Source organism: Marmota flaviventris, chromosome 14 (genome assembly GCF_047511675.1).
Source record: "Marmota flaviventris isolate mMarFla1 chromosome 14, mMarFla1.hap1, whole genome shotgun sequence".
NCBI lineage: Eukaryota > Metazoa > Chordata > Mammalia > Rodentia > Sciuridae > Marmota > Marmota flaviventris.
The window spans coordinates 51,443,753-51,470,000 of record NC_092511.1 but is presented as its reverse complement, the minus strand read 5'-3'; the positions used below and the strand labels follow the sequence as shown (position 1 = coordinate 51,470,000).

Here is a 26,248-nt window from a genome sequence, read left to right as displayed (position 1 = left end):
GGTATTAAATTCTAAAGACATGTAGAGCGCATAAAGAACTGATGGCTTGATTAGCTCTTGTGGTGCAACTGAAGGAGCTGTCTCACAGATTCTTCATTTGGAGAAACACTTTGATCTTTGTTCAAGTCAATTCATGAACATCAACTGACAAGACTGCATGAAACACCCCGATGGTTAGGTCCAAACTTCAAGTAAACTATTTGGTTCCATTAAGGGCTTCCAGAAAATTTGGTGACCAAGGCAATTCTTCCAGAAGCCAAGAGGCAAATCATTTTTTAAAACCCTAATGTACACAAATATATCACCAAGGGCTAATACACATATAAGCACTCAGTCAAGTATGGAAATACTTTTATCTACTTTGTGACAAAAATGAAAGCAGCATTTTAATTTCATTCACATTAGGGCATTGCAAGATTCTTGTAAAACACTGAAACTCTATGTCAGTATCTCACAGGACTACTAGTTAAAAAATATAAATAAAAACAGTTGTACAAATTAATTAAATGGAGAGAGGAAAATTAACGTGCTAATAAGCATTTCATAAAATAGAGTAAGTATTAAGAAACTAATTAGAAAGCTTTCTTTACCATAGTTAATTTTTTAAATGCAGTTTAACCCCCTTTTGGGAAGGGGACTGTTTCAAAGGGCTCATTTTTGTACCCACCATGTCAAAGAAGGTCAGAAACATTCAAGTATAAAGTCACTGCACTGCTGTGGCACAAATAGTTTCTGCGGCTAAAATCAAACAAAGACCAATTAAACTAATCATAACGTTCCAATGAACACAAGGAAGCTCACCTGGTATTTCTGGACTTGTTTCGTGAATTTTCAAATCTACTCAGTTCTTGCTATTATAATTACCTTGACCAAAATACTGTGAAATTACTGCTCTGATCTACTAATGGCTGCAAAAATCAAGTCGTTGTGGTTTCATGCCAAGGGGCCATAGCAAGGTGGCGCAATGATTTCTGACACAGAAGACAACTTCTAAAAACTCAAAAGGGAAAATTAACGGGATGTGGTTTACATTGCCAAAGACTGTTCATTAATTACCAATTTAATCACTGCTGGAGGCATGACATTACAAAAATCTGGCTGAAAGTTCTAATAGATTATGAAGACCACCTAAGAAGAGTGACCAAGAAATGTACAAAACAATTAATACTGTTTCACTGCTATCAAAGACATTCAGATTATTTTACATCAAGTGAAGCAAAGGAATTAGTAGCTTCACAGTGCCACCACTAGGAACTGTAAATACAATAGTGCACAATTAGTAATGCACATGTGACTTCATTCAAGGCATATATCCTTGGGAAAGCCAGAACATGATAAGGAGAACAAAAGAAACATTAAAAAATGAAATGAATGAAGATTTAAACTCTACTCTTGTGCATGCTGAGCAATAACAGAATAGGCAATATAAAATACGGCTTTAGTAATGGTGATACTGACATGGGATGTTCAATACTACACTGAACAGCCATATGGAAAATGTCCATGTCACTAATAGTGGCATAAAAGGAGTGTTCCTGATGCTAAGACACCTAACACTAGCTTCATGCATTCATGGAAATCCCAAACAAATAAGATTTTTGAGGCCAGGGGTTTATGGTCACATAATAGAAAAGATGCTTGAGGATTTTTTTTCCTCCCAAACAATGCTGATGTTTTTATGTGACTTTGAAGATACGCTAGTAAGCTAACAATATGTTTCCTAAGAAATCTAGAATCCATTGTTAGGACAGCAGACTTCAACTTAAATTTAGACATAATAGATAAAGTATTATTTAAATCACAAGGAATAAAACAAACTGTTTTGTACAGAAATGTTTATGCTGAACGCAGAAGTGTGCTATGCTAAGTATTGTTATTCTCTAAAATGCAACTGTTAAGAGATTAGACATACATTTAAAGTACCTTACTGATCTGAAATGAATTATGTGCATTAAATATTTTGACATTGTGTTGAAGTAAAAAAAATAAAAAATATATTTCACCTCAGTACTCATGGCATATATATTCTACCCCATACAGGGGATAAAAAACCCCAATTTAGATAAAATACTCAGTCTATACATTATTATAGGTTTTAGATTTCTTTTTATGATTACTGACATATGATGTTCTTTTTAATGAAATTACAAATGCAAATTTAACCTACTTCTTGCTAATAATATAACTGAAAATATGAATAATTAGGAAAAATAAAAATTTTAGTTTGGACTTCAAGCTTCAATTCCTAGAGGAAAATTAAATGCAACATCACCCAAAATATGAGTACAATCATATCATTCTATTTTTATAAAGATATATACTTAGAACACACATATTTGAAATTATAGAAAAAGTTACTAGGAGAGATGTTTAATGATGTTTATTATTTTTACCAGTTGGATGGTAAATGCTTTTTTATTATTTGGAGAATATCTAGTGATCTTATCTAAATCTGCTACAATTATCAGCATGAGAGACTAGTCTCATTTAAATCAATATTTTCCAATCAACATCAAAAGTTCAAGGCTGATGTCCCACCCTACATGGGGACACAATACCTGTTACAGACTTGAATCACAAAAGAACAGCTTGCATTCTCTTAGTTCTTACCAATTAAGCCATTTGAATTAATTTCTAAAGGCTAATTTTAAAAATTACTATATTGTATCATTTTGTATTACTAATCTTAACAGTTAACCAAAGACTGATCAAACTAAAATTATTTCCAATATGTACAATTTTATTTAGAGGATTCAAATATTCATATAAACCTCTGAAGACAAAATACTACAAATCTTCTAGGACTTGCTACTAACTTATAGTTTGATCTTGCCACCTGCTATGTGAGAACAGGCTCCTATGCTAATTGAGTATAATGGATAGGTTATTATATTGGCAGATTAAATATTAGAGAAAAACTTTAATTCTGTTTTATAATAGCATTGTAATACTTTTATGATATTTCTTTTAAAGAACTATTTGTGCATCATACTCTTATGCTATATAATTATTGGAAAAACAAAAACATATTTATATATACACTGTTGTGATTAGACTAATTAGATTGAAGTTTTATCCTCATTCTCTTTTAAAACTTTCTATTTATAAAATAGATTTTATTTATTTTTTAAAAAAGTAATAATTAAATGACATCATTCTTCTGATACGTGCAAAATGCTTCACAAATAATCTAACAACAATTCCAAGGACTGTGGGTACCAGGATTGTTATCCTATATTTTGCATATAGCATATTAATCCTAAACTTTAGCACATCAAATGCAATCATCTCTTTTAGATATTTAAAAAATTACCTTAGCATTAAATGTAATAGTGGTTGTTTATTAAATGTATTTTTTAGAAGCAATTATATTTCAATGCAAAGCAAAAAGAAAAGAGTCAAAAATAGACTAACTTGTTATAGAAAGTGATTGGGGGAACTGAAATTTAAAAAAAGGAAATAATCAAAAGGAAAATAGTTTCTTTAAAAAGATTATATTTTTCTTGGAGTTTGTGATTACATATTAATAAAAGATTTCTTTGGATGATAAAAGGGGCTGGAATGTTAAAGCTATCAAACTCTGAGCTTACTTTGTGAAAAATATTTTTTTTTTTGGAGAGGTATCATGTGAAAAAAAAAATATATATATATATATATTTTTTGGAGGGGTACCTGGGATTGAACCTAGGGGTACTTAACCACTGAGCCACATCTCCAGTCCTTTTTATGTTTTATTTTGAGACAAAGTCTCTCTAAGTTGCTTAGGCCCTCACTAAGTTGCTGAGGCTGGCTTTGAATTTGTGATCCTCCTGCCTCAGTCTCCTGAGCCACTGGGATGATAGGTGAGCAACCCTGTACCCAGAGACAAAAATGATTTTAACACATGTGGGAAACAATGAATACTACAAATAACTTAACTAAAACTTTTAATAGTAAATGCAACATGTGAAAATCTTCATAGAATAAAAGGAATAGGAAGATCAGAAATATAAATCACAGAGATCTAGAATGATGAAATTTGCTTCCTATGGAAAAATATTCAGGGAACAACTGTAAAAGGTTAAATGAGTTATCTAATGGCATAAAGAGGGGCTAGAGATATATACCTCAGTGGGATAGAGTATGTGCTTAGCATGAAAAAGGCCCTAGGTTCAATCTCCATTCCCACCAAAAACAAACAAACAAAAACCCCCAAAGGTGCAAAGATACAAATGAATCATATAAATGACTTTTCTTAATAAAAACACTTAAAAGGCAATTTGTACTTATTGCAAGTTCTCATTCAAATATTCAGTTGTACAACTGGAAAAATTTAAGAAAAATTAAAAGTCTCTTCATATCTGTGAGTTGTCTTTTTAAGAGAAATTATAACTCGAATTCTTTCTGAGGATAACTTAAGTAGAGTCTGTATGTAGGGATCTACCAGATAAAATTATCAAGAATTGTTTTTCAATGTGTTCAAAATTGCTTCCTAGTCTTGCAGTCTCTAAAGCTATACTAATTACAAGAGAGAATGTTTATAGTGGAGTGCTATAACTTAGTGCAGAGTTAGGAAGTGAACTCTAATCAGAGTCCCAGAATATGGGACAAGCAAATGTATGTAAGGATTTGGTATACAAACACCATTAACAAGAGAGAAAGATATCACAATGTAGGATTCAAGAACAACAAGAAGCAGATGATACAAGAAGCTTTAAGTCCCAAAGTGGCAAAAGTAGTCTCATTTGTCTCTCTATAGACAGGAGAACACTAAAATCACTGTGGCTGCCCAATGATAGTCTATTCTGCATTATAGGTCTTCTGAGAAACATTTAATTTTCCTTTTATAAACCTTTACTAGAAAGAAACTCCTTATAGCAAACTTTTCATGTTTAAGCACATTTTTAAATTAGTTAACACTCAGAGAACATGAAAAATAGCCTTTCTATTCCTTTCATTTATTCATTGAACAGTTACTGAACACTTGGTTTTGGGAATAACAGGTTACTGTACTTTGAATAGATAACAGTTAAGTGGGAAAGAGATTTGTAATTAGATAATTATATTGGAATAAGTGTCTAGTACATAAAGATATTTCAAAACATACTAGAAAAAATGGAAAGAGATCTTTATTGCAAGAAGCCACAGGGAAGTGTTCAGGAGCAGTATTTCACCAGAAACAATAAGCAGGGTATTTCAGAGAGAGAACAACAAATGCCTGAGATTGGAATGAAAAGAGTAAGGTAGGGGCTGGCTTTGTGGCTCAGTGGTAGAGTGCTCGCCTAGCATGCACGAGGCACTGGGTTCGATCCTGAGCACCACATAAGTGTAAAATAAAGATATAGTGTCCACCTAAAACTTAAAGTAAATATTAAAAAAACAGAAAAGAGTAAGGTATATTCTAGATAATGCAACAACTTAGAACTGGACTGTAAAAATGGAGAGAGGTGGAAGATGAGGCTAGAAAGGACTTGTAAGGCTATGTTGAGTAGTTGAAAAATTTATTCTCTTGGGTTACGGGGCTACAAGAAGGATTATGAGGCTTCATATATTCAAGTACTCACTTAAGTTATTTCCCAATTTTCTTTTTATTTTTATAAATATCTTTCCTTAGAAGTAGATTTGAGCTTTCAATCCTTTAAATCTTCTGTGAATCTCCTATAAATTTGTATTCTCTTAGTCTAGAATTAGATGCAAAAGCCTCAAAAAAGTTGCTAACCTATACTGAGTACATGGATATTGTCCAATGCACCATATACTTCTATTTACATATTCTGTTTCAATTATTACAATAGCTTTACTCATTTTTCTTGGTATTCATCAGAAAGTTCTAGGCTGGTTGTATAGGAACACAGTATACACAGTAGAAATTGCCAAAGACATTCTCAGTTAGTGGTCCTTTAAGCAATAAATAAGTGATCCCAGTAAGCTCTTCAGTAACCTCTTGAAGATCTGAGGTCAGGATCCCACTTTTTAAAAAAAACTTAAGGACATTCCTGGGTACCAACTTTTTTTTTTTTTTAAATCATCAGAATTTCCAGTTGCACTAAGAATATATAGTGGGTAGAAATAGGTTTCTCTTTCCCATTCTAGCACTTTTGACTCTCAGTAAATTTTATAAAGGGCAAGGTAAATTATAATGAATTTACAAGTAAGAGCAGTATAAATTAAAGCAAAGTTAAAACATCAAAATGTTCTCTAAATGAAATCCCAGTCATTTTGGGGTAGGGGTGGGTTAGACCTGCTTTTATTTACCAAAAGTCTTTTGATCTCTCCAGAGTGATGGGGATGCTGACACTAAAGTGGAGATGTCTATTAGTCATGGTTCCCTTCCCTTTTACCATGGGCACCTATTAATTTGAGTGTCAAACAGGAAAGGCAAAACAAAACAAAAGAGAGAGAGAGAGAGAGAGAGAGAGAGAGAGAGGAGAGAGAGAGAATTTTGCTTCCACTTTACAAATGGAAAGAGAATCAGAGACACAAATTAATTTTCTGTTTTTACAATCTTCAATTACTCCAGAAGTGAAATTAGCATTTTCCTTTTCTATTTTGTCAGCCAAGTTGTACACTCTACTTTCCCAAAAAATGGACAGCATTGACCAAATAATGACAATCTGTATGTATAAGAGCTACTTAAAAATTATTTTAAAAAGATCAAATTAAGAAAACTACTTTGTTCCTAAAAAGATATCATCATGATATCAAGTTGCATACTAAATTGAAAGTCTGAAAAGCAATAATAAGGTCTAACCGCTTCCATATTTCTGAAATTGGACTTACTTGACATTTTATATACTCTTTCTTAAGTCATTTCAATATTAGCTATAATCCCTAAAAAATACCAAGTATCAGAAAAAGAGCAATAGCTCTGGAATGTACCATTTAGTTCATAAAGCTAATATTTTTCAAAACACATCTATACAGGTTGTTTTAAAAATAATTGTTTTAGTTGTAAGTGTACACAATAACCTTTATTTTATTTTTAGTGGTGCCGAGGATCGAACCCAGAGCCTCAAGTGTGCTAGGCGAGCACTTTACCACTGAGCCACAATTCCAGCGCCTATAAAGGGTTTGACATTTGAAAAAATAAGCAACAGTGAAATGTGCAAGAAAGGGTTTTCAATTAAGCTTTAACTTTTAACCAAGAAGAGGCAGCCACAATATTTCCTATGTCACATGCTTTTACAGACTCTGACATTCCTTCTACAGAGTGGTAGGATTTATCTACATCTCCTCTTCTTATACCTGAGTGGAATTTTGTGACTACATAAGCCAAAGTGATGTGACTCAGAGTTAGAATTGTAAAACACATTAAAGGAAACCACTGACAAAGTAAACTATAACAAATGAAAGAGAAGAAAATACTTGTAAGCTATATATCTACTATGGACCTCATCTCCAAAATACATAAGAACCTCCCATAAGTCAATACGTAAAACACCCTAACAAACACATAACTTATTAAAAATGTGGTAAGGACTTGAATATGCATTTCATCAAAGAAATAAAAATGGTCAATGGTTATGTGAAAAGATGATCATCATGACTGATCATCAGGGAAACACAAATCAAAACCACAACGAGGTATCATCTCATATTTGTCAGAATGGCCATTATTTAAAAAACAAAACACAGTATTGACAAGAATGTGGAGAAACTGGAACCTTCACACACTGTTAATGGGAATAAAATGGTATAGCTATTATGAAAATCAGTATGGAGGCTCCTCAAAAATTAAAATAGAGCTACAAGGTGACCCAGAAATTCCACCTCTGGGAATTTATCCAAAATAAGCGAAATCAGGATCTTGAGAGATGTTAGCATGCCCATATTCACTGCAGCATTATTCACACCAGCCAAGATACAGAAACAACCTAAAGGCCCATCAACATGAATGGACAAAGAAAATGCAGTATATATGTATACAATGGAACACTATCCACCCTTATTTTTTTATTTTTATTTTTAATATTTATTTATTTTTTTAGTTATCGGCAGACACAACATCTTTGTTGGTATGTGGTGCTGAGGATCGAACCCGGGCCGCATGCATGCCAGACGAGCGCGCTACCACTTGAGCCACATCCCCAGCCCCACTATCCACCCTTAAAAAAGGAAATTCTGTCATATGCTACAGCATGGATGAACCTTGATGACATTCATACTAAGTGAAATAAGCCAGTCGCAAAAGAACAAATACGGTATGATTCCAAATATATGAAGTACTGAGGAGTTAAATCAATGTACCAAAAAGTGAAATAGTTGTTGCCAGGGGCTAAAAGGAGGGGGAAATGGGAAGTTATTAATTAACAGATAAAAATTTCAGTGAAGCAAAATGAGTAAATTCTAAAGATCTGCTACACAATATTATACCTATAGTCAATAATACTGTTTGATATACTTAAAAATTAAGAGGGTAGATATCAAGTTAAGTGTTCTTACCTGATAAAATAAAAATTAAAAAAGAATCTTCCAACTATGAAAATGACATGTCCTTCCGTTTATTTAGTAATTCTTTTGTTTTCAGAATATTTACAGTTTTCTGAGGTTGGGGCTGTAACTCAGTGGCAGAGCACTTACCTAGCACATGTGGGGCACTGGCTTTGAGCCTTAGCATCACATAAAAACATAAACAAATAAAATAAAGGCATGCTGTCCATCTACAACTACAAAAAAAAAATTTTTAAAAAAAGAATATTTACAGTTTTCTGCTTAAAGACTTATTCCTGGCATATTATTTATATTTGAAGCTACTGTATTATTTCTAAATTTTTATTTTTATAGTATGTGGGATTGAACTCAGGGGCTCACACATGCTAGTACCACTGAGCTACATCCTCAGTCCCTAAACTTTTAAACTTTAAATATGATAATATGTATAATTTACACCTTAATAATAATATGTAACTTTTAAGTTTGAAGAGTTTTACCAAATATATACAGGTGTATTCACAAATTAAATTAAAAATTATAGATCCTTCCTTTCCATCCCTCTAAAAAGTTTGCTCATATTCCTATGCAGTTAATTCTACCTACCCTGCCTCTAAGTAACCACTGATCTGCTTTTTGTCACTCTATATTAGTAGGTGGTAGAATTACATGCAGATTACATATAAATGTAATAATATATGTCTTTTCTGTGTTCTCACTATATTTCTGTCATTTGTTAAGGTTATTGTGTGTATCAGTAATTTGTTCCTTTGTACTGCTGAGTGATACAAGTTGAATGCATCTTATCTGAAATTATTAAGATCAGAAGTGCTTTGCATTTCAGAGCACTATAGGTTTTGAATTTTCAGATTAGGGATGCTCAAATTATATTCTATTGTATGGCTACATCATGATATGTTTATTCATTCATCTGGTAATGTTTTGTCCAGTTTCTGGGTGTTAGAATAAAAATTGCTGAAAACTTGTATACAAGTTTTTGTATGGTCATATGTTTTTAGTTTTCTTGAGTAAATTCCTAAGATTGGAACTGCTAAGTAATATGTTTAACTTTTAAAGAAATGACCCAACAATTTTCTAACATGGTTATACCATTTTACATTTCTATAAACAATATCAGAGTATTTTAGTTCCATATTATTATCAACTCATGTTATAGTTGGTATTTTAAATTTTAGCCAGTTTCATTGGAATATAATGGTATTTCACCATGGCTTTGATTTGCATTTCCTTGGTAACTAATGATGTTAAATCTGTCCCCTGCCCTCCAACCCTGGTACTGGGTCTTAAACCCAGGAGCACTGTAGCACTGCTACATATCAGCATTTTTAAAAAATTTTGAGACAGGGCCTTGCTAAGTTGTTGCAGATGGCTTTGAACTTGCAGTATTTCCTGCCCCAGCCTCCTGAGTTACTAGGGTTATAGGCCTCTGCCCCCATGCCCTGCTAAGGATCTTTTTAGTGTGCTGTTGGCAATTTACATATCTTCTTGGAGAATAAGTTATTTTTGGATATTAATTTTATGTATGGTAATCTTGCTAACTTTACTTTAAAAATTTATCTGTAATTTTTTTTGAATTTTTCTATGTAAATCATATTTTTGATGAATGATAGTTTTACTCCTCCCTTTTCACACTTATACCTTTTGTTTCTTTGTCTTATTTTAGGATATTCATTGTGATGTTAAATAGAAATGATAGTGGACTTCCCTGCCTTTTGTCCTGTCTTAAGTGGAAAGCTTTCAATGTTTCTTTTTTCTTTTTCTTTTTTTATTGGTATCAGGGATTGAAGCCAGGGGTGCTTAATGAACCACATCCCCAACCCCTTTTATTTTTTGAGACAGTGTCTTATTAAGTTGCTTAGGGCCTTGATAAGTTGCTGAGGCTGGCCTTAAACCTTCAATCCTTCTTGTCAGGCTTTCGAGTGACTGGGATTACAAATGTGCACATTACAAATGTGCACCATCATGTCTAGCTCAATGTTTCATAATTAATTATAATGTTGGCTATAAGATTGTAATAGATACATTTTATCAAGTTAATAAAAGTTCCTTTTTATTCATAATTTGTGAGGAATTGTGTTATTTTTCTCTTGAACCATGAATATGGTGATATTTTTCACTTTTTTTCTGTATCCTCCAATTAAAATTATCGCTAGTCTTCTTTATTCTGTTAAAATGGTCATTTACATTGCTTGGTTTTTGAAATACTAAACCATCTTTCATTCTTAGAATAAATTCAAATTGACCATGGTATGTTAATTTTTAATGCACTACTGTGTTGTTAATGTTTTATTATGCAAAAATAAATAAGTTGAAAGAGGAAGGATATGGAAATATTTTTGGGACTATTCAAGTCTTGTTTCAGGGCTGAGGATATAGCTCAGTGGTAGGGCACTTGCCTAATGTATGTGAGGCCCTGGATTAGAACCTCAGCAACAACAACAAACAAAACAAAATGACAATAACAGGGGCTGGGGTTGTGGCTCAGTGGTAGAGCACTTGCCTGGCATGCACAGGGCACTGGGTTCGATCCTCAGCACCACATAAATGTAAAATGTGTCCACCTAAAACTTAAAAACAAAACAAAACAAAACAACGACAACAACAAAAAACAGTTTCACAAGCATAGGGCACACCTTTAGGTAAATGTGAAATGAATGTAACAAACAGATCAAACTGCCATGTAGCTAGCCAGCTATGAAAATGGATGGGGGAAAAACAACCAATACATAAATACAATAGAGCTGACCCAAGACATTATCAAACCAATAATGAGGTATCTTGTGAGATACCATGATTGTTGTTTGTCAATTTCACAATAGTCTATCTATTATTGAATCATTCAGTCCATACCTAGTTCCATACCTAGGCATGCACTTAAATCATTAACTGTAGAGTTCTGTTTCTCTCTTTTTTCCCCTCTACCACTGAGCTACAGTCCCAGCCCCCAAATATCTCTCACTTTAAGTATATATATACACTTTACAGATACTGAAATACAACCCCAGTTTAAGTAAAACTGCTTTAGTCAAGTTTGGGTATGCTACGATAACAATTTGCTTAAAACATCTTCTTTTAGTATCAAAAAAATGATTTTAATTCTTTCTTTTTAAAGAAGGGAATGGGGTGGGGGAGAAGGGGAGAGAGTGCTTTATTTATTTATTTTAAAGTAGATATCTTTATTGTGGGACGTAGCTTTTTTGTGGTGCTGGGGAATGAACTCAGGGCCTTGTGCATGAAAAGCAAGCACTCTACCAACTGAGCTACATCCCCAGCCCTAAATTAATATGCCTTTTTTTTTTTTTTAATACAGAAAGAACTAAGGAAAAAAATAACAACTCATAAACATGTTCTACCCTTTAGGGATAAACACTGTTAACATTCTGATGATTTTTCAGTGTAAATATAAAAGAGCCTATATTATTTCAAAATGGAGAATATATAAAATACACTATTTCATATCTTTTTGTACAAAATGACATTGTGAGCATTTACTTATGTCTTTAAAATATTATTTCAAAACATTAGTGAAGATCATTTTTAATGCGTACATAACAAATATATGTATTTGTATTAATTTATTTAATCATTCCCCTATATTTGAGCATATAAGGCCACTTTGAAATTTTTGGTACTATAGAAAATATTGTGATGAAAATTTGCAAATCTATTTTTATTTGTGGAATTACTATGAAAAGGAATGAGCATTTCTTTCTTTCTTTTTATTTTTTGTGGTGCAAGGGATCAAACCCAGGAGGGTCTTATATATGTGAGGCAAGTGTTCTACCACCTCCAGTCCCAGAATGAGCATTTTTTTAACCTTTATTTTTAAAATTTGTTCTAATTAGTTATACATAATGCATTTTGACACACTGTACACAAATGGAGCACAACTATTCCTTCTTCTGACTGAAAATTGTGCAGAGTCACACTGGTAGTGTAATCATACATATATATAGGGTAATAATGTCCATCTCATTCCACCATCCTTCTCATCCCCAAATCCCCTCCCCTCCCCTCACTCCCCTCTACATAATCCAAAGTCCCTTTATCCCCCCCTCATTATGAATCAGCATCCACTTATCAGAAAAAACATTCCACCTTTCATATTTTGGGTTTGGCTTATTTCATTCAGCATGATCAGAATGAGCATTTCTTGATGAAATCTAGCTGCTTTTCAGAAAGGTGCGGCAATTTCCATGCTTCCAACAATGTAAAAGAGTATCTAATTTCATAAATGCTGATCCGCAGAGTTTCTTAAAAGTCCAAATTATAAATATATTCAGTAAAATGTCACAGACATGGAATAAAAGATGTTTTAGTAATTTTATGTTTCAGTGCTAGGGCTTGAACCCAGGGGTGCTCTACCAATCAAGCTACATTCCCAGCCCTCTGTATTTTTTATTTTGAGGTAGAGTCTTGCTAAGTTGCCAAGACTGGCTTTGAACTTGCAATCCTCCTTTATCAGCATCCTGAATTGCTTATATTATAAGGGTGCACCATCATGCCCAGCTGTCATTATTTTTTAGTATTGAATTCACACTTTTAACTTAGTTAAAAGTTTAAGTTTCATTTGGGAAATAAAACGTATAAGTAAGATTACTGGTGTCTTATACAGAAGAGATGGCTGAGAAATATTTGTTAAAAGGCTGAACTAACAAAAGAATAAACTGAACGAAAGAATAAATAGCCTTAAGAGTCAATATACTTGAATTCTAGGCTTAATTTGCATTATTTGTTACTCTAGGAAAATTTAAACACGTTTTCCAAACTCAGATAGCTAATTACTACTTTAATATCTACTCTTCCTTCACAAAGACGTCAGAAAAATAAACAAGAAATAATTATGAGGGGCCTGGGGTTGTGGCTCAGTGGTGGAGTGCTTGCCTAGTATGCACAAGACACTGGGTTCAATCATCAGCACCACATTAAACGTAAAATAAAGATGTTGTGTCCACCTAAAAAACTTAAAAATAAATATTAAAAAAAAGAATTATGACACAGTACATTAAGAATATAATATCTCAAGTCAGAGTGTTTAGGAACAATTCCTAGATCTGTTACTTATTAGTTGTGTAATCATGGGCAATTCAATGATTTTCTGTGTGTCAGTTTTTTCAACTGTAAAATGGGAATGATAATATTTATCTACTTACTATGATGTTTAAATGATTTATGTGAAAGCACTTAGAATCTTGCTTGACACAGACCAAGTGCTCAACAAACATTAGATAACAATTATTAAAATAGGTAAAATTTATACATAGGTAAAATGATATAGTATATATTTGAATATAACTATATTTTTAAATTATATTTTTTAGAACATGAAAGAATTGTGAAATATTGTCACAAATATTAATTTCACAAATTGTTCTTTTTAAAAATGAATATTCTTTTTTTGGTTGTTCACTTGACTACATTCTTCTTATCCAAATCTCAGTTCAAATATATCTTCCTCAGGTCATTTAACCTCTACCTTCAAATTATCCTCTACTATACACATACAATTTTCATACTCTGTAATTATTGTGTTTATTTACTTGTTACTATCTCTCCTTTTCCCACCAGAATGTAAACTCCATGAAGGAAAAAAGCTTAATGTTTTTCAGTCACTGTGAATTGACTTGATTTATATAACCAATAAATATCTTTTTAAAGAAAATATGTATCTTGCAAGTGAATCAATCAACAAATTGATTATATAAAGATGGTTAGCTACTGAAAAACCCAACATAAAAGCTACAGGTTCTTCCTTAGAAGGAATGGTCCTCTAGATTAGTGTTTCTCAAACTTTTTTGATCCTGGCCCCAGTTAAGAATACAGTTTATTTCAAGATCTAGTAAAAATACATATCCATGTAACTGAAACAAAAATTTCACACACAAACATATACGCACACGCACACACACACACACACACAAAATATTACACTAATAAAGTGTGATGAATTTTGATATTTTCTATTCTATTCTATTCCTATACATTAAAAATAAGTTACGGTAGTTCACTAAACTGATCTATATTCCAAGATGTATAAAAGAGTTGAAGTTTGGGGCTGGAGTGGCTCAGCAGTAGCGTGCTTGCCTAGCACGTGTGAGGCACTGGGTTCAATCCTTAGCACATCATAAAAATAAATAAAGAAAATAAAGTTATTGTGTAAAAAAAAAAGAGTTGAAGTTTGAGAAACAATGCACCAAGTCAGAGACAATTAAATTAATATCTGCAAAGTCTTAAAAAAGACTATAGTTTTATGTACATGTGAATTTGGTGGTAGGCAGGGTTGTCACAGTTTTCAAATTCATGAAGAGGTTTATGTTTTCTAATATTTAATGACTTTAAATTATTATATGTTCATTATATTGTCTGTGAAACACTACATAAAAACATGTATAAAAATGTGGTTTAATCCAGGGATGGCAATAGGAGAAAGCACTATTTCTGAAAATCTAATAAGGCTCAGGTTTAAATACTGACTCTGATAAGTAGTTTGAATATATTCATGGAATTAAGTATAATAATTATGGTTCCTGGAATGTATGGTAGGCATTCAATAAATTACAGGCATCATTGATACACTATTATTTACAACAAAATTAACTTCCATGAACAAAATACAGTTTAAACAAGAGTACAATCATAACTTTTTTTTTTTTTTTTTTTGATGGTGGTACTGGGAAACAAACCCAGACAAGTGCTCTACCACTGAGCATTTTGCCTTACAAAATGCAATTCAACGAAAAACAGATTATTAATGTATACATGGAATTTGTACTCTAGGATCTTACTTTTCTGATAGTTGTTAACATTGCTATGTAAAAATGATGACAATATGGTCTGATAGGCATGAATTTATCAGTTCAATAAGTGTACCAGGTATTCATAATGAACAAAGTCTGCAGAAAATATTAACAAATTACTCTTCTCACCCATTTTGATTATGATTATAATGAACAACTTATGGTTTTTTCAACCAGTATTTCTCACATCATTTAGCTGCCTGTTGCAGAGTGGTGTGGCTGTGCTGGAATTCTGCTTATTCCCTGCCTTTAAAGCTGCATCTCTTCTTGCTTGTTCAAGAAGAACTCTTGCTCTTTCTTTAAGTTCTTCTTGTCTGGATAACATTCGATGCTTAAAAAGCAAAGAAACAGAATTAGACGCCAAATTTAAAGAAATAAACAAATCCATTATCAAACAAATAATCTACATTTATAAACGAATTAAAAGTTAGACAATCTGTTGAAATAAAAGGTCAGGAGTAAGGTTTTAGCTTTCTTACTAATATTACCTATACAAAATATTAATGTTGACTAAACATTTAGAATGAATACATAAATCTTGACATAAATGAAATATCTTTACTGTCTAAAATTGGATTGAATTTAAGTATACTTTCATTAGAACATAGTCTTATAAGTGGTGTGTGTAAATTACATATTCCTCATATGTGCTCATAAACATAGTAAATCTGTCAGCCAAAAACATTTTCTAAAGTTCTTATAGACTTTTTATGTTCTCATAGAAGTGACAACAATGTGTCTTCTAAATTTGTACTAGATAGACATTAAATACCTGTGGCAACCATCTTTTAAATTCCTGACATTAATATTTATAGAAAAATGCAAAGCTACTATATTTTTAAAAAAATAAATATGTAAAATTGGTTTTCTCTACTATTTACATTTTTTATAAGAAAACAATTTATCATATCAGAATTGGAGAAATATTCTCCAATTTGTAATTTTACAATGTATTTTTGGAGAACAACAGATATTGGCCGTCAATGAAAATCAGTTCTTAAATGGTGGCATTATCCAAAAACATAATATTCTTTTTTTGTGTATGGTACTGGGGATTGGACATGAGGCTTCGCACATGTTAGGCAAGTGTTCTATAACTGAGATGTATCCCAGATCCTTTTTATTTTATTTTGAGAGAGCTTCTTATGTGTTGTCCAGGCTGGCTTTGAACTTATCTCTTTTCTAGTAGCTGAGATTATAGGCAGGTGCCACTATGCCTAGCACCATACTTCTGGCATAAGATGGCTATTACCTTTACTCTGATGCTTAATTAATTTGACATCCTTTTCACTGTATAGTTTTTATGGTCAAGGAAAAGAAAATAGAGAACAAACTTATTACTTTATTATTATATGAAGCTTTCTCTTTTAAAAAATTAATATACCATTTTTGGGGCCTTTTTGTGATTGATATATTCAACTATAACTAGGCTGGGTGTGATGACACATACCTATAATTCCACCAACTTAGGAGGTTGAGGAAGGAGGATCCCAAGTTTGAGGTCAGCATCAGCAACTTAGAGAGACCCTGTCTCGAAATAAAAACTTTTGAAAGATCTGGGGGCTTGGGGTCATAGGTCAGTGATAGAGTGCTGGCCTATTATGTGTGAGGCACTGGGTTCAATTCTCAGCACTGCACATAAATAAAGAAAATAAAGGTTTATTGACAACTGGAAAAAAAAAAGGATCTGGGATGTAGCTCATTATAGATCAGTGGTTGAGTGCTCCCTTAGGAAATCAGCAAGACCCTGTCTCTAAATAATATATTATAAAAAGGCTGGGGATGTGGCTTAGTGGCTGAGCATCCCTGGTTCAATCCTTAGTACCAAAGGAAAAAAAAAATTAAAAAAAACTGTAACTATTTTTAAACCTTTTTTCTATAATCTTAAGATTTTCCTTAAAATGTACAATAAATTATTTTTGGTATATTCACAAGGTTATGAATTATTGCCACTAATTCTGGAACTTTTTCATCACTCAAGATTTTAAGAGGATTAAACAAAAATTCTTAATAGATACAAATGAAATATATAAGTGGTAATGATAGATTCTAAGTTAATGTTGCTAGGATATAACAGAATTAGTCATTGCATTTCTACTGGTTATAATATCAATACTTTCTCAAAATAGAAAAAAAGTTTAATGAACATTGAATTTTTAGTCACAATATCAGGCTTAAATTAATCCCTCTGTCATTAATAATAAGCAATGCAACATGAACAGGTCACTTAAAAACTATACTGCCTTCCATTATATGATGATTAGGAATTTTGGAGTCAGACATTTGGGTTCAAATGCCACTTCCATCACTTAATTGCAGGCAAGTTACTCAATCTTTCTAAGCCTCCATTTTCTCATTTATAAAATTCGGAGAAAAACAGACCAACTTTCATAAGGATAGTGTAAAGATTAAGTAATAGAGTAACACAATGAGCACTTGCACATGATAAGCACTGAATAAATATTGACTATTATTATTTCTTAATCCCTCAATTTCCTTATCTTTGAAATGTGGAGAATGAGAGTAGATCATCTTTAAGACTCCATTAGCTCTAAATTCTATAGTCCTTTAGTGATTCAACCCATCCACATAGACTGTGAAAAACTGTGCTTTGGTCTTAAGAAAACACAGACATAAATTTTATTTTCTGATTAGAAAATTACTAAGTATATTTTAAAATATAAAATTACAAAATTGTATTTTACTAATTATAGAGATTAGTAAAAAGAAGAAAAAAATCATTAGTAATCATGGTATCCAGAGATCATCACTGTAGAATCACAGTTTTTTCACTTAATACTTTATTATTTTATTTTTTTTTGCAGTGGTGGGTATCGAACCCAGGGCCTCACACATGTTAAGACAAGTGCTGTACCATAAATACTTTATCATGAGCTTTTTCTCATGTCCTTATATATGCTTCTTGAAAATATGATTTTAATAGACTACCTAACATTCTATTATATAGATGTATTCATTAGACATTAGTTAACTTATTTTATTGGATATATTGGTTGTTTGAAAATTTTTCACTATCATAAATAATGTTTTTATTTGCCCTGCTGAGAAGAAAACACAGAGCCTCATGCAAGCTCTCTGACACTGAGCTACATACTCAGCCCTATAAATAATATCTTTGTGAATACTCCTACATGTAAATTTTTGTATATGATTCTGATCATCTCCTTAGGAAAAATCCCTGGAAATAGGATCTAATAAGATAAACATTTTGTTGTTTTGAAATGAGGCCTTGCCAAGTAGCTGCCCAGGCTGGACTTGCACTTGTGGATCTTCTCTTCTCAATGTCCCAAGTAGTTGACACACACAGCCATCATGTGTGGCTGATATAAACATTTTTAAGGACTTGATGCACATTACAAAATTGCCTATCAGTAATGCTGACTTCTTTACAACTGGGCTATGATTATTATTTAATGCTTAAATGATAAAAAATAAAGAGATATTGTGAACTTTAGGCACAAAGACTTTGGAGTCAGACAGGGCTGGTTTGGAATTCAAACTTTAAAATATATTATATGACCTTAGACTACTCTGTAAACACCAGATGTCCCACATATAAAGTATTATTCAACCACTTAGTTCATTAGTTGTAAAGTTTAAGAAAGATAAGATAAATAAATAATTGCCATTCATGTACTAGGCACTTACATGAGTAGCATTATAATTTTGTTAAGTCTATAAAAACATATTAAGCTACCAAATTTCCTATAATTTAATGCTTAATTATAAGTCACAATTTTATCTATTACTAAGAAAAAACACTACCAATTAAATTCCAATATACTATCTATTATAAGTAATATCTTGATTTCAGAAAAGTTAAAATATAGAAAGATATATATCTGAGAATTAATAAAATATAGGGCACAAAAAGAGAAACAGAATACTATCAGTTAACATATGTAATTTCTTAAAAACCTACCAAATGTCAGCATCCATATTACAATTTTTGGTGTCAAGACATTATTCTTGCCAACCAAGTGCCAAGCAAACCTTTAATTCACCTTAAGCAAAATTCAACCCATAAACAAATGGCCAATGAACAAACATGAAGCTATAAATAAATGGTGCATCCTTTAGTCATATGAATAGAATCACAACATAAAAGAATTTTAGAGCTAAAAGGGCTTTTAGAGATTACTTCATTTAACATAACGTGGAAAATAAGATTATGAGAGTTTAAATGAACAGTTAATGTTACATTGCTAATTACTGGCAGAATCAAAATGAGAAACTAGGTTTACTGATTCTTAGTCCTGCATATTTCTAATTTCTAACTATTAATCAGTTTCTAGCTTTAAGTAAAACATTTGCCTTAAAAATCTGGCTTATATGAAAACTATTTATTGGATATTACATCTAAGGCTCATCAGATTCTGGAGTTGTCAATTACTAGCTGTGTATTATCCACTACTTATGAACACTATGTGATCATGAAAACTTTCAGACGGGTTTAGCTACTTAAGACCTTTAAGATTTTTGATTAGGAAAACAGAGGCTTGCTTTGATAGCTACTATGTTTCTTTGATTCTAAGAAGTATTCTTTGCCTCCGTTCCTTCTGCCCTCCCACTCTTCCTCTCTCTCTTTCCATAGTGGTGGGGATTGAACCCAGGAACTCACACATGTTAGGCAAATGTTCTACCTCTGAGCTATTTTCCCCAGCCTCTATATTCTTTCCTAATACTTCTGGCACCTTACAATCACAGTCTTTCAGTTCACAGTCAAGACATAGTTGTCTATCTACATATTGCTTGATACTTCTGGTGGCACGACAGCAATCCCTTGACATTTCCATCAGAAATCACTTGAATATACTCTTCCCACAGATTAGTTCCAGGACCCCCTGTGGATTTTCTGCAGATGCTCTGGTCACTTAGATAACATGGCATACTATGCATAACTTAGGCATGTCCTTTTGTATGCTTTAAATCCCATCTCTAGATTACTTACAATACCTAGTACAATGTAAATGTTAATTTTTCATTTAGAAATATATTTAGTTATATAAATACACATTTAATCATAAACAAATTAGATGTTAATATGTTTTAAATTTACTACTTGAAAAGAAACAAAAACCAAGTAAGAATGACATTATTTTACAATTTTTATTGTAAGTCTCTTTAATATAAGAAAAAATCAGCTTGGATTCTCCCATATTTGTATTAAATCTGATGAATACCAGGAATCATGGAATCTCCAAAAAATACTTCCATACATTTCTGAGAGAATGAGTGATAAAAGTGAATAATGTTCTAGCATTATGATAGAAGGTTTTATCTTTGAGGGCTCTCTGAAAGGGTCTGAGACAGCCTCAGATGTGAAAAGACCAAACTTTGAAAATTTTTGCTATAGCACCATATTTTGATGGCACAGAGGACAATACTGTGTGGAAAAATAGGACTACCAACAACTCTAAGTCAAAAAGTGATTCAGAAGAGCTGGATTCTAAATGTGAAAAGCTTTTAGAAGTAACTTAATCCGTTCATATTGTTTAAAATGTCTTTGAGTAAATAAGTGTTTTATGTGATATGAAAATGTGTCCTAAGTCTAAAAGAGTTCTTTCAATAGTTATAAGATAAAAATTCTAAGCGATAAAACTATCATAATTTTATTGGCAATTTTTTGTTGTAAATAAAATAATATTATATCTTATAATTGATGATGGGACCAGAGATTCGATACAGTAAATATTAGTAAGGAAGGGGTCAAAACTGCACTATATTTCCCTTAGGGGAGAAATATAGATGCTACTGGATTTTAAACCACAAGCAATAATGGAACTAAAAATACCAATTAAAATGCAAGTGAAGTATTGAATAAAAATGCTTTAAATGGGAAATACTTAACTGGGTATTTCATTTTAGAATGATATTCTTTTTTTTTTAAACACCTTTATTTATTTATTTTTATGTGGTGCTGATGATCGAACCCAGTGCCTCACACAAGGAAGGCAAGCTCTCCACCACTGAGCTACAGCCCCAGTCCCTAGAATGATATTCTTTTTTTTTTTAATATTTATTTTTTAGTTGTAGTTGAACACAATACCTTTGTTTTATTTATTTATTTTTATGTGGTGTTGAGGATTGAACCCAGGGCCTCGCACGTGCTAGGCAAGCGCTCTACTGCTAAGCCACAACCCAGCACCTAGAATGATATTCTTATTAAAATAAAAAAACTGAAATATCTTTGACTTATTATTGTGATAAAATATTGTTTTTATAATTGATAATATTTTGATTTGAAAAGTTAACATTCTTTATCCTTTAATCTTAAATTTGAGATTTGTAATCTTGAAATAATATAAACTTTAAATACATAGCAGGTACATTTTAGATTTTTTACAGTGACAAATTATACTTCACTGTTAATTATTTGTAACATATTGAGGTGTTCTATGAGCATAAAATGAAATAAAAAGACAGAATAGCTATTTACTAAATGTAAGTACTCATTCATTCTACTAATTCACTTACCTGGACTGTTTTAGCAGAATGATCTGCATGATTTAAAGTGGTTCTATCAACATCTGGATCAGACTCTGTCTGCCTCATGGAAGTACGTTTTTTCTTTGCAAGGTCTGCATCTCTGTTGTATGAGTATCCAAGTTTGGAAGTAGGAGATAAACTTGGTTTTTTGATAGGTGATTCAGCATCTGTTCTGCATTCTAAGTTTTTAGAATTCTCTAATGTTTCTTGCTCCATGTTACTACTGACGTCTTGAGTCTGAAGTTTTTGCTGGTCTATCTCATCACAAATAAAGGGTGGAGTCACATCCTTCTTTTTATCACCAACATATAAGTCAGTTAATTCTAAAGTCTCAGCTTTTAATAGTCTCTTCTTGCCTAACAAAACCTGTGCTTGGGTTGGATCTGTATTGGAACATATTCCAGGGTCATCAGATCCTGAAGTCCTTCCAGAGCTCTGCTGGGACTTTTGGGGTTCTGTGTCACTTTTAGTCCGGCGACAGTAAGGGGAGACTGTGCTTGGACTAAGGTGATCATCAGGAGTCTGATGCTCACTTTCTGATTCTCCAACCCCACTATCATTTACAAATACAGAGTCATCCTGTGATAAGAAGTCTACTGCTCCACTGGTAGGATGTCGAAGATCAGGCTCCTGCTTCAGATCACTCAGCTCTGCATAGAATTTTTCTTGATCAATAGAACTGTTTGTATCTGTTTCATAGTTTCCAACTTTATATGTGCTTTTACTGCTGTTTTCCTCTATCTGAACAACATTTAATTCTTGGCCACTGAAATGTGCCCTTATTTGATAAAGATAAGTCATAACAGTCAGTTTGTCAGGAATTGCTAATAAAACCATATCAGAAGGTTCCAATAACCGGGAAATTCCTATGCTGGCAAATCCATCATAAGCCTTCAAAGAAAGGAAAAACACAAGACAAAGTGAATAACAGACAATCCATACCTTTTTTCAAACAGCAACTTTTAATATTTTTGTTATTGTATAGGATACATAAACATTACTAACATTATGTCACATAAATGATATTCCAAAAGTCAGAAATGTTTAAAAGTGGGGAAGAATCAAGGAAAAAAAAAGTTAACTACACAACAATTGAGATATTCCTTTCCAGAAAAAAAAAAAAAAAAAAGCAAAAATGAGACTGAAAAAAATATCTCAGAATCACTCTTTAAGATAAGGAACCAAGATACATAAAGAAATATTAGACTAAATCCATCTGAAGTGCTATTATTACTATCAACCTCTTTTCCACAGTAATGTAATTGCAGTGATTTGTGAAGAAAACGCAGAGATGCATAAGTTGAAAGGATGAACTATCTGACTACCTGATATAAAATGCAAATAAATGCTATTTAAGCTTAGAAACATAAACTTTTTTTTTTTTTTTTTGGTACCAGGGATTGAACCAGGGGTGCTTAATCACTGATCCACATTCCCAGCCCTTTTTATTTTTATTTTGAGACAGGATCTTGCTAAGTTACTGAGGCTGGCTTTGAACTGGCAATCCTCCTGCCTCAGCCTCCTGAGCTAGTGGGATTACAGATGTATGCTACCATGCCCAGCCAACATATAAACATTTTAAAATACCCAATTAAGACTAATTTTCATAATGAGAAGAATGACTTCATTTTTATTTTATGCATTTGAGAGAATTAAATGTTTTGAGTACTACAACCTAGTTGAGAATGTAAAGCTGCATTGTATTACTTTGTTAGCCTTTAAATGACTGTGGCATATCAGGTTTTTCTAGTTTTGAAGAACCAAAGCTGTTTCTCAATTATTACTATCCTGAACTAACCTTTGAAAACAGAACTGTGTTGCTAGGAAGCATTAAAAATATGGTTAAGATTTAGACACACTCTCAGAGAGAAGATAAGGATTCTCTAGATATATTCTTGCTTTGGGATGTTAAAATGTCTATTTTTCTAAAAACCTAGATTTAGAAGCATAATTCAAAGTTCTTCTTTAAAAGAAATATTAGGAAATTATTAACAATTGAAAAGGAATGAGTCTTTTTGAATTTACATGTTAAAGTACATTTCTACCTTTGAAGTTAATCCTTGTCTCATATTCTTCCTGTACTTTAATAAATGTTGTGGAGTAAGTAAGAAAGAAAATGAAAAATAAATTGTGATATTAAAACCTCTTCAATTTTCACAGCACTATGCTTCATAATATAGGCACCTCAAAATATTTACTAGAGAGAATAACTCAGTTGGTGTGCGTGTATAGACTTGTTTGTATTTTACATGTTTTAGGAAAATTAAAGTCATTTTCTTCCTTGTGTGTCTTGACTACTTGATTGACAGACATCAATTGCAAGTCATCAGGAAAAGCACCACAGGCAGTAGTCTCAACATTTCCTAATTATCTAAAACACTGACATACTGGGTAAGATCAGATGCCACAGGTAAATGCATTATTTTTATTCAGCACTTTTTGCAGACCTTTGAAAATGATTAGCTTCCTTGTAGGAAAACTCCTGCTGCTGTTTTGCTTCATGCAGCAATTCATTTTATGTAGACTAATTATACTAAAATCACTATTTTGAAACAAATCAAGTTTCTTTTATGCAAGCTCAAGACTTCATAAAAAATTTTTTCATATACGTTAAATTCTTTTGCTCTGGTTGGTCACCTACTATCTTTTTAGCTGTTTGTGTATTAATAAAAAAGATTTTTCAAAAGGAAATTGTCTTATTCATTCCTAAGTATAATTAAATCCTTAAGGAGTCATTGCCAGTTACATTACAGATCTTTGTGGAATTTAAGACATGGGCATTGTCTCTTGTGCTGCTTTAAATTCATTCAAAGGTACTCAGGGTTATTGGAAGATCTGCACAAAGGTGGAAATAATGTTCAGGTAGCAACTGAGATACTCAATGTAGATATAAGGTAAGACGTTTCAAATGATGAAATGGAAAGACTAACAATTATTTAATGAATAGTGCAATAAGTAGAATTCTCAAAGTTAAAAGTCTTTCCAAAAGCCACGATTAACTGTCTTAGAAAATCTAATTGATATTTGGGGATTGAACCAGGTTCTCAACAAATTAAGCACTTTTTCTAACCACTGAACAATACCCTCAGGTATGAGAAAAAAATTAAATGAGATACTTTTCTCTATTAGTAATATGTAAATGATTATTAAGTTCCTAAAAAAATAATATAAAATATGACTTAAGCCTTAATGAGATTCCCTATATTATTTAAAAATGTTAGGAAACTCAATAGTTTCCTTTTCAAAGATTTGAATAGTTAGTTAAAAGCTCCACTTTAGGGCTGGGGCAGTAGCTCAGAGGCAGAGTGCTTCCCTAGCATGTGTGAGGCACTGGGTTCAATCCTTAGCACCACATATATCCTTAGCACCATATATATATATGCAGCTCCACTTGGTTCTTTTAACTTTGTTTGTTTACTTACTTATTTTTGTGATGAGATGTTGCTAGTTGACCAGACTGGTCTTGAACTCCTGGGCTAATGGCCACCCTCCAATCTCAGCCTTCAGCCTTCTGAGCAGTTCAGACTATGGGCTTGCACCACTGCTATCTATCAGCTATTAATGGCTTATTTTATAATGCTTATCTCTGTATTTAATTTAGCTTAGCATTTTATTAATATGCAAAAAATGCACACATATAAGAACATAATTTACTTAATTAAAAAGGCATTTCACTTTAATAGAAATAAGTACTACAAAATCACACAGGAAATAATTCATGAGAATGATCTACTTTTTATAGCATGCCTACAAGACAGTTAATTTCTATGAGAAAATTATACTAATTTTTAAGGATTGCCTCTTTTTGGTGGCATATATCAATTTTTAAAAATGGCAGTTTCAAAATGTATTATTACTGGTAATAATTTTCAGAGAAATAAGAATTTTTAATGGCATATAAATTTTGGTTTTAGATAACAACATAAGTATTAAACTTGTTTTGTTGGAAATAATTTTTTTTTCTTCATGGTGTGAGGGATTGCAACTTAGGAAAGTGCTCTACTACTGAGCTATGTCCCCAACTTTAAATTCTTATTTTTTAATTGAACTTTCATAAAATTTTAAGACTTTCTTTTTCTTTTTGATGATACTGGAGTTGAACCCAGAGACCCTCTACCACTGAACCACACCCTCAGCCCTTTTTATTTGATTTTGAGACAGGGTCTTACTAAATTGCAGGGTCTAGCCTGGTGATTTTCCTGCCTCAGCCTCTCAAGTTGCTGGAATAATAGGCATATGTCACCATGCCTAGTCCAACACTTTTATCACCAGTGGTTTTAATGATCTAATTTAAAATAAATGAAAAACTGTCTATGCAGAGTGCTGTGGCACATGCCTGTAATCCCAGTGGCTCAGGAGGCTGAGACAGGAGGATCACAAGTTCAAAGCCAGTCTCAGCAACTTAGTGACGCTCTAAGAAATTTACCAAGACCCTGCCTGTCTCAAAAAAACAAAAACAAAAACAAAAAACAAAAGGGGCTGGGGATGTGCTTAGTGGTTAAGCTCCCCTG

At 32.3% G+C, this 26,248-nt stretch overlaps 1 protein-coding gene across 3 annotated transcripts in view; it reads right to left on the bottom strand.

Annotated features, from left to right (window-relative positions):
* Positions 1 to 26,248, bottom strand: part of Ehbp1 (EH domain binding protein 1) — a 312,420-nt gene that overhangs the window by 76,362 nt on the left and 209,810 nt on the right. For all 3 annotated transcript variants that reach the window (XM_071601621.1, XM_027934467.2, XM_071601622.1), the window contains exons 13-14: positions 21,726 to 22,628; positions 15,415 to 15,558 (exon numbers count right to left, since the gene is read on the bottom strand). In XM_071601621.1, the coding sequence (XP_071457722.1) occupies positions 15,415 to 15,558; positions 21,726 to 22,628 (1,047 nt within the window). The remainder of the gene's footprint in view (positions 1 to 15,414; positions 15,559 to 21,725; positions 22,629 to 26,248) is intronic.